Raw genomic sequence first — 17248 nt, 5'->3', positions numbered from 1 at the left:
TTTTCAAAAATGGATCACATAAAGTTCCGGAAATAATTGATATCTGCCATTACATTTGTTTTTTGGAGGAGAAACACAAACTCTAAAAAAATCTTTAAAAATATATAAATATCATTTAAGGGTGCACAGCAACGAAGGAAGTTGTTGTCTTCTTATTCCAAAATTGTCAAACTTACGGACCCAATCCTGCAACAACGGGATTGTAAAATTAGTGAAACTTTGTTGTAAATTACTTTGTGGACAGTATTTTAGGGGATGAATCAAAAAATATTCCGATAGTACCAGTAGTTTTGAAGATACTAAAATGTCTGTAACAAAAATCTGGGTGCAAAAGTTCTGGTTGCTGTGCACCGTTAAGTGGTCATAGGACAGGGTTCCCAGATCCTCAAACTTTTAGACTTGTTTGAAATGTTTTACAATTACCTATTAAACGATAGGTCGAATGATCGACCAGGACGTAATTTTCATACAGATACATAACAGTGCACATCAACCAGAACTTTCGCACCAAGATTTTTGTCATAGATATTTTACTATCTTCAAAACTACGGGAACTATTAATATAATTTTTTATTCATCCCCTAATGTACTGTCTACAACACAATTTACAACAACATTTGACTATTTTTACAATCAAATTGATGCAGGATTGGGTCCATAAATTTGACAATTTTGAAATAAGAAGACAACAACTTCTTTGGTTGATGTGCACCCTTAAATTACAACTTTAAAAAAGTACACAAACATCACCTAAGTGAACATAACTTGAAACAGGATTGCCAGATCTTCAAACTTTGAGACTTATTTAAAAGGTTTTTCGATTACCAATTCAACAAAAGCACGACTGATTGTTTCGGACATAGTTTTCATACAAATATGTGTGATCTGTCTCAGAAAAGTACATAAATATCAGTTAAGTGGTCGTAACTTAAGACATTGTTGCCCGATCTTTAACATTTTGGATTCGTTTGAAATGAATTACGTTTGGTCACACACATACACACCTACACACCTACATTCCTGCACACATCCACACAGACGGGCAGACATTTGTTAAGTTTTCGATTCTGAATAGATAGGTATACATGAAGGTGGACCTACGAGCTTTTTGTGTAAAGTTAATTTTTAGAGCAGTGGAAGGCAAAAAATAAAGTTCTTCTTTGTAAATAATACTTTGTAATAAAATTCAAGTCCGATTTTCTAATTTTGCGACGAAGAGTATTTAATAAAAGGCTTTATACATAATTACTAGAGTGTAACAAAAATTACTTTTTGGCGGGCTTTCAGGGGTTTGTTCCGGTGCAAGGTTACTTCTTACAGTAACCTTGGTTCCGGTGGGCATACTAAGCCAAAATCCCAAATATGAGCTTGATTGGATGTAACGCCATACATTTGAATTTTAAATGGGATATGACCCGTAAAAAACATTTTTTTCAAAAATGTCAATAAACATTAACATTGACCAAAATATGAGAGCGATCCAACATCTACAGCCAAAGTTATTCTTCTCATTGTAGACGCACCTGGCAGGAACAATGGGACAGCTGGGGAACAATGAGACACTCTACGAAAATCAACATTTTTCTAGTAAAACATCATGTCAAAAGTTTTACTAAAAAGTATTTAAATTTTGTAAAATCCATATATTTACACCAAATAACTTTGTATTTTTGGTTAAATGAAGTTAAAACTTTATAAACATACCAAAAATCACTTTTAATTCTTGTTTTGAAAGATTTCCATAGATTTTGAAAAGATTAATTAAGAAAAATTAAAGTGTTTCATTGTTACCCATGGGCTAAAATGTGTAGGGAACAATGAGACAGCCCTGGATTCTGGGTATATTCTAAATTTTGCCTAAACCTAATGAAAGGACATTGTAGCCCAACGCCGAACGTCGAAAGAAATTTGAAGAAATATTAGTGTTGGCGTAAATGGCAGCCTACGCATAGCATAGCATAGCATTGGTGTCTACCCGTAGCTGCTACTTCGTTAATGACCAGGACCCCCAAACATTGCTCCGTGGACCACAGATGAAAAGTAGGAACCAAACATCACCCCTTCGCAATTTTCAAAGGTCCCTATCATGCTGATCAATACCGACACGGGGAAGTGGATGGGAATGTTAGCCGATACTTGAGTGATGGGACCGCTAAATCGGCTGCGTCTCCGACAAAGTATCACATGAGTTTTGAGGGGTTAGTAAGATGGGTATGAGGTCAGGATTCACTGTGGTAGGTGATGCGACCATAAGCAATTTGTTTATCGGTTGAAATTTTAAAAATCCGGCTGCGGAAAGATAGCTATCTAGGGATTTAAATATAGTATTAATACGACCGCGATTCTCCAGAAATTCTACGTCGGCGTGCCTTCCGATCAACGGTGATGTAGGAAGGGCTTCATTTATTGAAATGATTATTGAAATGATATAGAAAGGGCTTAATCCAGCAATACGACCTGCTAGTCTCAAAAAAATAGGTACGTTTTTATAGAAAACTATAAATAGAGAACAACACAAAAAAACTCATCGGCCAACGAACGCGAGTGGAAAAAAAACAATGAAAAAAAAGAAGGTAAAAAACAGAACTGCGCGTCCCGAAAAGCACCACACTACTGAAATCTAAGCTAAACAATCCTTATTTATTCAAAACGTTCAGCATAAAACTGAGGTATCATATAAACGGAGTACTTTGTTAAATATTCTGCAATTATGTTTTTTAGTTTCATTTATTCAAATAATGTTATTTGTTTCTATACTTAATCAATATGTAGATATAATTTATTATAATGGATTTGAAGAGTTGTGAGTAAATAATACAATTTTATTTTTATGGTCTTTCAACGACACTTAATCGTTAAAAAATGCTTTATAAAAGTACAATACAGGTTTTTAAATATTAGTATTCTGTGTGTATTAATGAACTTTATGTAAAATCGGGAAATCGTCGATTTTGAGTAAAATCTCTTACTTTAAAAACATACTAAAAACAATGACTAATTCCCACAACTATAAACAAGAATCTCAAACTCCGCTTCCACTTTCATCTCCGGCCCCTCGACAAACCGCAACTTCTTCTCCGCCTCCAGTACCGTCCCCGGAATAATCTCCGCCCGACAGTGGCACCTTCCGACGAAAACCTTCCCGCCGTGCCGATCCCGGCCACACTCTACGGCTTCCGTTGGAATCGATCCCTCAAACTTCACCCACCCGACCTGCGCATCGCACAGTGCCTCGTACGATAGTTTGGGAATTACGTTGCCCGCTTCATCGGTCGTATCGCAGATCTGTCTGCTGGGAATGACTTTGCCCACAAAGCGATTGCCATCGTGCTGGACACGTCCAACGTAGATTGGACACCCGTTAAAGTCCTGCCCGGCAAGGATGGCTCCCTTCGGGGCTGGTTGTTCTCGTTTTGTGTGGATCCAATTTACTGCAAGTAAGTAACATTTCAATATTCGTGTTGTATTTCAGAGGGATTTTTATAAACTTACGATTCTTGTTCAAAACTTTAAAGTCATTATCAATCAATATCTCGAAATCGGTGATGCAAATTTCCTTCCAACCAAACGGTATGTACAGAACCTTCTCGCCGGACAGTACCCGTCCCGGCGTCAAACTGCCCAAGTGGCTACCTCTGCCTATGTGAACAACTTCACCGGAAATCAACCGCCCACACACCACGGCATTCGCTGGAATGGTTCCTCGGAATCTTACCCACTCAACATTCCCGTGGCAAAGGGCCTCGTACGAAATCATTTCGATCTCTTCGCCATTGTACTGGCTGTGGCAGAGCTGCTTGCGGGGTATCACCTTGGCCGGAAGTTGGTTCCCTTCGTACATCACCCGTCCCACGTAGATCGGCGACCGGTCACTGTCGTACCCGGCCAGAACGGCTCCTTCTGGTGGGTCTTGATAGTTTTTACGCGGTAGCCAGGTTACTGGAAGAGAATTGGTGTTTTATAAGTACATATTTTAAATTATAATTTTGATTTACTTACATTTTTTAACAGATAACTCTTCATTGAGCTGATCATTCCCTTTGTTACGATTGTAGATTAAAATTTCAAACTCGTCAATTTCCACCTCATTCCATCCGAAAGGGATGTGCAGAATCTTCGAAGACTGTAAAACTTTCCCTGGCGTCAAACTTCCCATAAAGCTTCCTCTACCGATGAATACCTGCTCTCCATTCTTCAACCGTCCACAGCTTACAGCTTCTTTTGGAATTCTTCCCAGAAACGGAACCCACGATACTTGAGCACTGCACAACGCTTCATAGTGTGACTTGCCAATTTCCTGCCCATTGTGCTGTGTATGAGCCATTTTCTTTTCCGGAATAATTTTCGCCGGAATCGTGTTCCCCTCGTGATTCACGCGTCCCACGTAAATCTCCGTTCCGTCACTATCATGACCGGCTCGGACAGCACCGGCAGGAACAGGTCCGTAACAAGCTGCCTGTACCCACTGACCTCGATCATCAATTCGTTGCGAACCAACTATTGACTGATGATCATGAACTAAAACATCGTACGAAATGTAGCTCATCTCTCCTTCTTCAGTAGAGATAAACAAACATCCTACAGCTGTATCAATCCTGCCCGGAATCAGTCCTTCCCCATGATGTGCACGGCCAACATACAGCGCGGTCTCCTCCGATGACTTCTGACACGATACAGCATTGCTAGGAATGTGACCTTTGGCGCTTCGAATCCATCGAAAACCAGAACCACACAAAATCTGTCAGAAAATGAACTCTTTTTTTTTTTTGCTCTCATTCCTTTAACATGAAAAAAACAAACCTCAAAATCACGCACGAAAATATTCACTCCATCGACCGTCATATGGGCGGATTGTTTTTCCGGTACAATCTTCACCGGGAACGTGCACCCGTTGTAGTCCGCACGACCAACGTAAATTGGCGTTCCTTCGGGTTCACGACCCACCGACAAGGCCATCGGAGGAAGTCCACCGGACACCGTGCCGGGAATCCACTCGAATTCTAGAATTCAAAGTATCAAAACCTGGACTCGAATCTGAAACAACTAACCTTGTGGAATGGTCATGGCGCGGTCAACCTGTGCACATCTTCCGATGCGATTCGTGTGCTCGATACACTCCATTTTTTCAAGTTCTATAATGTTAGATTTGCTTATCAATCAGCTATTAGGCCAGCACTTGAGTTGTTCCTTCACAGGTTCTCAATACAACACTGCTGGACTTGCTGAAAGCACTTCACTTATATATAGAAGTCGGCGTATGTATGTCTTCTCAGCTTTTTGTCCAACTAACAATTAGGGTAAATGGTCCATATTTCAAACTTATTTAGAAATTTCTGATTCCACGTCATTTATTCGGTCAAGCTATTAAATACTTAACTATGCTCCTCAAGTAAAAATGCTCTGGTAATATTAATTTCTGAAGCATTTGGCAATAGATTTAGCGGCATGAAAATAAACTATCACAATTTAGGTAATCTAATCTAGTCTAATCTAACACAAACGCAGCCAGTCTGATGAAAGCATGCTGGAAAATCTTGTGATTAGATTACGCCCCATTCACTTTTCTTGTCATTATTCATAATTGCAGTACATCCGAGAACAATTAAAGCGGCCAGCCCTACTACGTTGTGTTTACCGCAGAGAGGATTCTGGTTGTCAATATCCAAGGGACCGTCGAGGAAGAGAAGCATCAGTTTACAGAACGATGCACAATGAAGACTCGATTGAAATTTGTTTTTTCTTGCTAACCATGCAGCTATGCGAGAGAATCATGGCAACGTTCAGCAAACAAAAACAAAGAAATGTCAATCGCCTATCAAAGTTTCGTTTCTCAAAGAAAAATGTCTATGCAAGCCATGAGAAAGTGAAATTCTTGACAACCGGAATAGATGTTTAAAGCAAAAAGAATCCAAGGGACCGTCGAGAAAGAGAAAATATCGAGGAATAAAGAAAAGCGAAATATGCAGTTTGAAGGGACTGAAGAATTCATCGGTACACGGCCAGAGAGTCAACTGTATTTCTTTTTTTTATAAACTCCTTCCCGCCAAGCAAAATTGAGACTTTTTTACGTTTTTGTTAACTATGATTAAATGAGACGCAAATTGAATTGATATCATTTAATATTTCAAATAGGTTGGAGCAAGAAAAATTTCTTCAATTCATTTTGTACCTAGTATTCACGAAATTAAAATTTTAAATAAAATAATTATGGAGCACTGATGCAACTATAGGTGTTAGAAAGTTAAATATGAAAAAAAAGTAAGGCTGCACAGAAAAAAAAATCATGGTAATATTGCATCTGGAAAGGGATATATCTTTTATGTCACAAAAAATGTGTGATTTTACCTCTAAAAATGTGTAATTTTACCACTATTCTGGTGTAATGCCGCATTTTCAGTCTAAATTGAGGTAAAATTACATCATAAAAGAGGTAATATTCAACCTTCTAAAATTACACCTTCCAAATTTACATTTTTTTGCTGTGTGATTGTGGAATGGTGTTAATTTAAATAATGGTTTTATGCATAAAAAATTAACATAAATAAAGTTATTTATTGACAAATCACCATAAATCCAGTCTCCCAACTCCAAATTGGCATTCTTGACTGATTTAAAAAATAATTTGGATTGAAAATAAAGTTTACTAACTACTTAGTATAAAAGTTTATATAACTCTGGAAATTCTATATAAAACTTATCTAAACTTAATTTTGCAAACTTTTAATTTAACTATATGTGAATATATTAACATAGGATTGCTAAATAAACATTTTGGAGTGGGTATAACACCGTTTTGGGGGTCTTTGTATCGATAGAATAGATTTTTCATTGGAATTTCGTACCAACCCGGAATAACGTCGTCGGAAAATCCGCCGGCATCCGAACCGGTCCACGATTTACAAGTCCACCTATGTGGCATCGGAAAGGGCACAAAATTTCCGATCTTTTGATACCCATCTAGGTTTTCATCTAGGTTCAACATCTAGGTTTTCTATAAAACCCACATTTTTAAATACCTAGGTAAAAACGTTGTTATGGTTTCGTTTGAGCAACCTGCCAAAAATGTATGGACTTCGGTAATTTTTGTTCTCGTGGATCAAACTTACTTTTTGCTCAGGTATTTAAAAACGTGGGTTTTATAGAAAACCTAGATGTTTGGGTATCAAAAGATCGGAAATTTTATGCCCTTTCCGATGCAACATAGGTTGACTTGTGAATTGTAGACCGGTTTGGATTTTGGCGGATTTTCCGACGACGTAATTCCGGGTTGGTACGAAATTTCAACGAAAATTCTATTTTAGACCCCCAAAACGGTGTTATACTCACTCCAAAATGTTTATTTAGCAATTCTATGGTAATATATTGGACACATTCTCCGGCAATGTACACCTTAGGATGAAATTTTGAAAAGCGTGTATGAGCTATTTGGATATTTTTCCTCGATTCTAGACTACTTGAAGCTTCAAAAATCATGGTTTTCATTAATTTATCACTTGAATATCATTTTGTACAAGTTGGTTAAGTTATGCATCAATTCGTGATAAAATCATCGTTTGAAAACATTTTTCTAAAAACTCCTGGTTTTCAGCGAAATAAAATCCAAAAATTATTCTTTTGATTGCATTTTGTAGGTTTATAGATGTACTAAAAGGAAATGTCATGGATTTGCAGTTTATCTTAAGTTAAGTATTTTTTCAAACTAGTGTAAGTTTACCATTTTATTGCGTTGCAACGTCACGAAAAAGGGACAGTTGCTTATGCCAACAGAAAACTAAACATTCAATCATTTTGATATTTCGGATGCTCTTTGTACTTGGAAAGAGCTTTCAAATGCAACCTAGAGCGTTGTCTAGATTTTTGGTCTAGAATTGGTTGTCTAGATCCAAAGTTACAACAGGTTTAAGTTTGCGTTGCAACGTCACGAAATTTTTAATCATATTGGTCACATGGCATAAAAGGTGTATGCGTAGTTGTTTGTTGAAGATAAAAGGATACTAAATATTATATATTTTTCATATAATGTTTCTGAGCATATTTACAGAAGAATTGTACATGGGTCATTCACAAATTCCGTCACTTAAGTTTGTATGCAACTCGAAAAAAAGAAGGTATTTTATGAAACTTGTTGAACAAATCAAAATAGACCGATGTTCACAAGGGGAAAAATTCTAAAACTTTCAAAAAATTAATCACGTGGTTACTGGATGGCCCCTTTATGATAAACTGATTTACGTGAGGGTTCATTCTAATACATCGCAACGATTTTTTTTTATCCCAAACCCTTATGTAGGCCAAATTACAGTGAAATTCACTAAACAATAAAAATCACGTGATTCGATTGTTTTTTTTTTACAAATTTTTGTCACTTTGTTGTTGGACGATCCCTTGCATAAATAAGTTGTATGCAAAGTTTAGTTTTTGGAAATTAAAAATGTTATGTTGCGCTGATAAACACTGTTACTATTTCCTCAAATTTTATTTAAAAAGCATAAAAGTCTACAAAATAAGTTACGTTGTTTGCAGATCACCCCTTAGGGGCCATCAACAAACGATATGGGCACTTTATTTATAAATATCAGTCCTCCTGAAAACTTTAAGCTCCTTACATCCCTTCTAAAACTTCCACGTGTTTTGTAAATTGCCCAAAACCATTAAAATATTAAGGGAGCGTTCTTGCATTACGTAACATTTTTACATTTACATTTTTTACATTTTTTTTGTTTAAATACATTTTTTTTTGTTTAAATCCTCGAATCCCCCCTCCTCCCCTCTGATATAACGCCGTTACGTAATGCATGGACGTCCCATTACATGGATAGAGGAGGGGGGAGGGGAGGGAGGGGTGTCCTTCATGATAATGAAATAATACAAATATTTATTTTTACTTTGAAAGCGCTTTGAAAAACATCGTAAATCGTACTACTTCTGTGCGGTATAGAGAGGGGGGGGGGGGGGGGGCTAACATGGGCGGGCCAATCAATTCACATGTCCTTGTACTGTCTATCAATGGCTTATACTAAAATTTTAATCTACAGTTGTTAAAACTAACAAAAACTATGATTTATTTTGAAACTAGAATTTCGTGACGTTGCAACGCAACGAAAAATCCTGATTTCAAAAAGAGAGCGTTGCAACGTCACGAAATGTATGTGGTCTTTAAAAATCGGGGTTTGATTTTTTCGAAAAACTAATCATTGCATTCGATTTGTTAGCCAATTTTAAATTAAAAATGGAAGAAGAACTCAAAATTTGCCGTTTAACAGAGCAGAGTTAATGGCGAAACATGAATTGGGTCAGGATTGAGAAAAAGTCACGCGTTGCAACGTCACGCTACATATTCCCCTCTCAAAAATATAATATTTGCTTAAAATAATGTTTCAATACTGTTTCTTATAGGAAATTTAATGCCCTTTCCGAATCTGTAATAACATATATACCTTTTTCATGTATTTTTTGAGTTACAGCCGAAATACTGAAAAAAGAAAAGTCAAAGCGTTACAACGTCACGGCGGAATGTGTCATTGACATTTAGTCGAATTAAAAGTTTGCAAAATTAAGTTAAGATAAGTTTTATATAGCATTTCCAGAGTTATATAAACTTTTGTACTAAGTAGTTAGTAAACTTTATATTCAATCTAAATTATTTTTTAAATCAGTCAAGGATGCCTATTTGGAGTTCGTAGACTGGATTAATGGTGATTTGTCAACAAATAACTTTATTTATGTTCATTTTTCGAAAGGTGTCGAACTTTTTTTGCACCTTTTTTTAATTTTTGTAATAGTATTTGTTATATAACTTTTTATTGAAATCGTCTTTTCATGAGCTTTTTGTAAAAAATGTTCGGCATGAGTTTCTAAACAAAACGTAATACTAAGTTTCTGTCAACATTAAATTGTTTACATGTTTCATCACAAAATCTGCATGGTGCCCAAGGGGTGTAAATACTTTTTTTACATACTGTAAGTCAATTAAATACCTGAAAACTGAGAGGTGCCAAAAACTGCGAACATATTTTCAAAACTAACTCCAAATATTTGAAAAAAATGGAGTTGTTTGAAGTAAAACCAACTCGAAAAGTCAGATTTTTAAGGTAAAACTATTAAGCTTCACTATTTTGTTTTAGTGCTTGAACAAAATAGTATGATTTATTTTAGAAAAGTTATTTGTCATGAAAAACATAATTTGTGCTTGTTTTTTTTTTCATTTCAACTTAACTACTTTGACTGGTTTTTTACAGGCAGTCAAGCTATTAATCGTCACACTTATTTTAATCATTAAAGTCGCTGTTTTATACAGTTTTGTTGCAAAATATTAATAAGAGCCAAGATCAGAACAATTTTCAATTAATTTCAAATTTCCCGGGAAATTGTGTAAAAATTTCCCGTTTCCCGTAAAATTGGTTGCCCCGAGAAATTGGACGCTCTACGTGGATGGCTTGATTTGATTTTTTTTAATATTCATTTCTTCTCAAATTTGTCGAAGGGTGCAAAACGATCCGAGTCTTCTCGTTTTTTTCTAATAGATGTCTATACACAGTAAATAAAATCATGGTAATATTACATCTGGGATTGGGTACGTATTTTATGACAGAAAAAATGTGTAATTTTACCTCTTAAAATGTGTAATTTTACCACTTTTCTGGTGTAATGTCATTTTTTTAGTCAAAATTGAGGTAAAATTACATCATGAAAGAGGTAATATTCAACCTTCCAAAATTACTCTTTCCAAATTTACACAATTTTTTACTGTGTAGTAAAGATAAACAAAGGTACTGTATCGGTAGAGTCACTGGTCGTCAATTAAAATCGTAATCCAAAGGTCCCAGGGAATCTCGGGGTGGATGGAAATTTGAGGTAAAAAAGATGTGAGTACTCTCCCCAATCAAGCCTTCGGACGCTTAAATCTGAGTAGAAATCTTGCAAAATAGTACGCTCAGTTTTGTCTGTGTGTTGTAAAGCGTATGATTTTGTATTTATTTGGGTTTGATTTGAAAATAAAAAATGTATATTTAGGGTTGAAAATAACAATTTTATGAAGTTAACCAATAGAGACGAGAACACCAAGAAAGTATGTAGAAAAACAGAAAATGCAAAGAGGGTCAAAAATGACAATTTTATGATCCAGTTTTTTGTGCACATTTCCTAACAATAAGATTTGAATACGTATTACAATGCACTCTTGCATTCATCCTAAAATCCAAAATCACCTGCATCAACCGTGATTAGCTAAGGCATCACCCCCTCTCGAACAACCAAAACAAAACCCGTTGGCGTTCTCTAGAGTACTTTGACCACCATCATCATCATATGCGCCAATATTAATAGAACCCATTTGAGTTCCTTAACGTCGTCTCTTTTTTTTTTCCTCACAATTTCAATATTTGTTTTGCCGTTGTTTCGCGAAGAACAAGCGGAAATTCGGATAACCGCGCTCTTGACGAAAATTTATTTTCGTACCATAACTGACGGGACACGGGAAACACTACGCTCTTTTTCAGTCGATTTTCCCGCGATATCGAAGCAAGACGCTTTTTTTTGTTGGTTAAGTTAGAGTGATAAATTCAAAACATTAATATGTCCTGGTACGAAGTGACACGGTACGGGCTAAGGGAACGCTTTGCCTCAAAAGTTGAGGATGACGTTAACATGCCAGGTGAGAAAAAGTGAAAATTGGATTGAATAATTTTGTAAGTGCAACAGTAACCTTCAAGTGCAGATCCTTTTTGTCGGAGATAATACGTAACCCTTTTTTTGTACAAAAAAAAAAGATGAAAAAGAATATTAAATGTGACAAAAAAATCAAAAACAGGAAAAATACAGAACATTACCAAGAAAAAACTATTGCCCTTGCCCTAAATTTCGTTAACCTTGCATTTTCCCTTAGTTTGATCCCAGAGAGTGTGAAAATTTCACGACCAACACTAGTTATCTCAGCTGTGCCGCTCGTGCCACGGTTGTTCTCAGCTCAGCTCGGAGCTATTTTACGCGATTTTGGCGTGCGTTTCATACTGACGGATGCTACTTGAGATTTATTGCGCCGGCTCTCGATTGAGAAATCTCGAAGCAAGCTTGACATTAATCGGGTACAATTTCGCGGAAATGTGACTCTTGAACTCAAATTCAGCCATTGCACAGCGTTTTATTAACCTAACATTTTTTAATTATAATTTTTTATTTCTTTGCTAGATATGTTTAGACAAAAAAAAAGTATTATTTACTCTAAAACTTCAAAAAACATTCCCAAGTAACATTTTTTTCCAGGAGTTCTACAAGAGCTCTTCAAGATAGCTACAGCATATCAGTTTGGACCGCGGTAGGATAAAACTCTCTTCAAGTACTCTTTGAAACTCCTGAAGAAGTTTTGAAGAAAATTTTATCCTACCGCGGTCCAAACTGATATGCTGTACTATCTTGAAGAGCGCTTGTAGAACTCCTGGAAAAAAATGTTACTTGGGTTGTTCCGGATGGTGCAAGTTGTTTTATTTTTTTCTAAAAAAAGTTATTTTTTTAAATATTGAAATAATGATTCAACAATATTTAAGTTCAATTTAAGATTTAAGTTCAGATTTGCATTCTAAAATAAAATACATTTTTCAATTTGTTTCGTTTTTATAGTTTTATTTGAAAAGGTCTTATAAACGCAGGAAATCTCTTAGCTCTGTAGGGCTCATTTAAAATAACTGTAGAATTGTCGATACAAAGAATTTCATTTAAAATAGTCTAGAAAATTGATAACCACAATTGATTCATGGGAAATATATCCTGTTACGGTCCATTTCAATTACCGGCATTCTAGAACTTGGTTCATGAATTACAGCTTTCATAAAGTGTTTCGACTGTTTCACAGTAATAAATAACTCAAATAAAAAGAGCAAATAACTCTTGATTGTTGATGTATCTGAAAAATAATGGTCGAATAGCAGCAAACTGCAAAAGTAATGAGAATAAGTCAAAATGTGACAAAAATGGGTATATTTAATCAGATTTGTTCATTGAACGTTATAAAAAAAAACACTATAAACATTATTATCAACATGCAAAGTTCAAACTTTGTTAAAAATGATTTTTTGCGGTGTTAACTAATTAATCCTTATTACTCAACTCGCGATACCTCGGATAGTATTGGTTTGATTTTTAATGTTTAAATCTAAACTTTTGTGAAATTTTCTGCTATAGAAAATGAAAAAAAAATCCAAGCTTGTCCAAAATAAGTGTTTTTGCTCTTTCAAAAGATAACTCTTTATTATAAAGTTTCGGAATAAATTTGATGTAAAAAAAATTTAAATGCAAAAAAAAACGTTTTTGGAGAAAAAAGATTGAAAATGGTGCCCTTTATTTAAACAAAAAAAGTTTAATTGTATTTTTTTTATTTCAAACATGATTTTGTGTTTCAATATAATTTTTGAAATTTTATTTGACTATTTTTTTATATTGCTGTGCTTTTGGAATTCAACTCTTGGTTCTAAAAATCTAATAAAAACATTTTTTTCCCTTATCCCATTATTTTCTGAAAAGTTCTAATCATGGCCTACAACTTTACCAGAAAATCCCATCTCATGGTGCATTTTTTTATATTTTCAAATGGCCAATTTGTATGGAAACACTAATGATGCAAAATGACATCATTTGAATGCATAGAAAAAGTTAAATTTGTTTTAAAGATTTTTTTTAAATTTAGTTCATTAATAGAAAATAATTATTTTCAAAATATTTTTTTATTGGAAAAAATTCACTAGAAAACTAAATTTTCCATTTCGTACAAATGTGAATTACATGAAAAAAAAAACTAGGTTTTTAGCTTCAAATGAAGCTTCAAATTGTAGTTTTTTTTTTCAGGAATGTGTAAACAAGGTTGTCATAAATATATTTTGAAAAAAAAGATCGATGCAAATATTAATATTGCAAATGTCTAAAAAAAATCAAGGAGCAAAAATATACGCGATTACCAAAGAAGTTTTATTATTAATAATATTAGAAAATTTCATTGCAATTGACAAAACGATTTTATACAATTCAAAATTAAAATAAATTAAACTACGAAATTTCTTTCTAAGAATATAAATATTAGGATGTAACAAAAATGACTTTTTGGCGGGCATTCAAGGGTTTGTTCCGGTGGGCATCGGTACAGGCCTTCAAAGTTTGGAATTTTTTCGAAAAATCGGTCCCGGCAAAAAAGATATGCGTCGCGCCTCGCGACGCCCTAGACGCCATTTGATTTTGCCGGGGCCGATTTTTCCAAAAAATGCCAAACTTTGAAGGCCTGTACCGAGCTCCAGGGTGCTCCAAATGTCAATGTCATATATACCAAAAGATGCGCAAGGATCTGGCCTACACGCCAGTGATGTTTTTGGTAAACACATTGGTGGCCAAAATGCCTCAAAAAGTGACATTTTTGAAAAAATCTTTTTTTACGGGTTATTAAAAATTGAAGGGCGGAGCGCCAGCTCCTGTTACGTCCAATCAAGCTCATTAGGGCCGCCAATGCACTGCTTCTGAAAATCAGGATAACATGTCTACGAAGTTTTCTTGGTATCGGAGAAGATCGAGTAAAAAAATACCTAATTAATTCCTGTTTTGAGTACCTAGACATTTTTGCCCCTAAATTTTATCGAAGCCTTCAACATGGTCCGCGTTGATTCAGAAATGTTATTAGCAATTCGAATTTTTACATCTTTTTGGCTCATATTAGGCACAGGCATAAGTTTTAACCAAAACATCGAATAAAAGTGTAATTTTTTGTTGTATACAATTTAAAAGATTTCAACCAGATTATTAATTGATTGAATTCCACCTTCCAGTCTACAACTGGGTTCCCTGGTCAGCCGACGCCGGCGTCCACCCGGCGAATGCCGTCCGCGCCGGAACCGACACCGACGGTTCGGAGATCTACGTGGGCCGTGCGGAGCACTACGGCGAGATGCTGCCGGTCAAGTTCCTGCCCAAGCGTCGGGTGGCCTACGTGTCCCAGGGTGGGATCGAGTTCTTCAAGGCGCACTTTGAAGTGCTCACCGGGCTCAGCTTCACCTGGGTTCCTGCCGTGAACGGAGAAATTCCAAAGGGTGCCGTCTTCGTCGGCAAAACCACCCACGGTGAACCCATGTACATCGGACGGGGCCACCTGGACGGAAGCGTGACGCCGGGAAAGGTGCTCAAAAGCCAGGGCTGTCTGTATGTTCCGTTTGGTGGATTTGAACAAGCGACCTCCAAGTACGAGGTGCTAGTCGATGGAGGAAAGTGTGAGTTGTGTTATTCTGTACTATTCTGAACGTGAAGTTGACCTAAGTTTCAAATTTTCAGCCCAAAAGCAAAGCGTCGGAGGCAACTGGGTGCGGGCATCGAGCAAGGGTCCGGTTCCACCAGGTGCCCTCCAGGCCGGTTACGACAGTGACGGTTCTCCAATCTACCTGGGTCGTGTATTCCGCTACGGTCAAGTTCTGCCGGCGAAGGTCATGCCACGCAAGCAGATGTGCCACACCGGTGACCAGGGGCTCGAGTTCGAGATGACCGAGTACGACGCGCTGTGCTGCGCCAACGTGTCCTGGGTGCCCTTCCGCGGGGTGTTCCCCCTGAACGCGATCGAATGTGGCCGCGATCAGTACGGCGAGAAGCTGTACTTTGGTCGGGGACAGTTCAGCGGCAGCTTGACCCCGGGAAAAATCCTTGAAAATAGCAAAGTCTGCAAGATTCCGTACAACTTCAAGGAGTACACGCTGAGGGAGTTTGACATTCTGGTGGACAATAGCAATCCAACGACTCGCTGCGCTCAATCTTGTAAGTATTGTCCAACTGTCTAGAAACTAAACCATCCTAACAGGAATCAATCCGCAGTGGACTGGCAGCCGAGCACCAACGCGTCCCCACTCCCCAAAGGCGCAATCCTCGGAGGATACGACAAGGACGGTGCCCCGATCTACGTGGGCCGCGTCACGTACGAAGGAAACCAACTGCCGGCGAAGATCATTCCGCGTAGACGGATGTGTCGCACCTCGTACAAGGGCAAGGAAATCGAAATGAGCTCGTACGAGGCGCTGTGCAACACCCGGGCGTCCTGGGTGCCGTTCAGCGGAAGGATTCCCGCGAAGGCGATCGTCTGTGGCCGCACCATGTGGGGTGAGACGGTCTACATTGGGCGCGGTTACCACAAGGGCGCCATGATCCCTGGCAGGGTTATGGAGAACCAACGCGTGCTGATGGTGCCCTTCGAGTGGAACGAAATTTCGCTAACAGAATTTGAAATTCTGGTCGAAAACTGAAAACGATTTATTACGATATCCTGTGCTTATGTTTAATTAACAGCTGATTTGCTGGAAATAAAATAATTATTGAAAATGTAATCACAATCCCACAGTCGCTTACTCATTCTTGGGAAATCATACTGGTGTACAACAAACCATAAGTTGAGTAAAGGAGTCATTCGCACCGTGTTCATTAGGTCGTTCCAATTCCGTATTCACTCGGCTTTTGCATTCTTCCCGTCCAATTCAAAATGGAACGAGCTATTTTGTTCGCAGCCGAGAAGCGACGACTAGAATTTATTTGTTTACACTGTTTTTGGTCCTGAGATCAATCCTTTGATTAAATGCTGAAATCATATGAAAAATATTATTTTAAGCTTTGAATATATGCTCAAATATCTGTAACAGGGTTGTAAATCGATATAATTATCGTCGATAATACTAGCGTCTAACGATAGCCAAAGTGGTTATCGTTATCGTTATCCCGCGGATAGAAATCCTGTAAGCAAATCCGGTAACTCTGTGTTGTTGAATTCGACAACATGGAAATGTTTCCAAAATCGTCAACATTTTTCCAGGAGGGTGCTGTGTCCTTTGACTGTCAGACCAAAGAGTAAAAAGTAAACAATCTTAGTCTTTGACGTAGGTGCCCACATATCAAGAAAAGAAAATTGGAACAAGAATTTTATTTGCTCAATTCAAGAACTGGTTTTGGGCTGCAAAATTAAATGTCCTACGCCAGAAAATGATTAAACAGTGTGGCGTCTTGTACACCGACGATTAAATAAGCAGTTAAGAGCATTTTTCGTCCACTTTAAATTTGCATTTTTCTCGATTTCGCTGCAAATGTTTTCAAAATCGATAACATTGTTGTTCAAAATCGAAAAAAATGTTGACGATGTTGTCGAATTCAACAACACATAGTTACCGGATTTGCTTACAGGATTTCTATCCGTGCGTTATCGTTCTTTCGATAATTGTATCAATTCTATCGACGAAAACTGATTTTC

General features: G+C 37.0%; 2 protein-coding genes across 2 annotated transcripts; one reads left to right on the top strand and one right to left on the bottom strand.

The window, feature by feature from the left end:
* Positions 1-2994: 2994 nt before the first annotated feature.
* On the bottom strand, positions 2995-4996 carry LOC6050351. The gene is made up of 4 exons (XM_038261218.1): positions 4801-4996; positions 4000-4738; positions 3493-3939; positions 2995-3431 (listed from the first exon to the last, which is right to left on the bottom strand). Exons 1-4 carry the CDS (start codon positions 4954-4956, stop codon positions 2995-2997), a joined length of 1779 nt encoding a protein of 592 aa, XP_038117146.1. The 5' UTR covers positions 4957-4996.
* A 6414-nt stretch (positions 4997-11410) lies between these two features.
* On the top strand, positions 11411-16297 carry LOC119770624. Its single transcript, XM_038265857.1, has 4 exons — positions 11411-11653; positions 14802-15239; positions 15301-15774; positions 15832-16297. Exons 1-4 carry the CDS (start codon positions 11575-11577, stop codon positions 16254-16256), a joined length of 1416 nt encoding a protein of 471 aa, XP_038121785.1. The 5' UTR covers positions 11411-11574; the 3' UTR covers positions 16257-16297.
* Positions 16298-17248: the final 951 nt, after the last annotated feature.

This window comes from Culex quinquefasciatus, chromosome 3 (genome assembly GCF_015732765.1).
Source record: "Culex quinquefasciatus strain JHB chromosome 3, VPISU_Cqui_1.0_pri_paternal, whole genome shotgun sequence".
Classification (NCBI taxonomy): domain Eukaryota; kingdom Metazoa; phylum Arthropoda; class Insecta; order Diptera; family Culicidae; genus Culex; species Culex quinquefasciatus.
The sequence above is the reverse complement of the archived record's forward strand: the minus strand, read 5'-3'. Positions and strand labels throughout refer to the sequence as shown.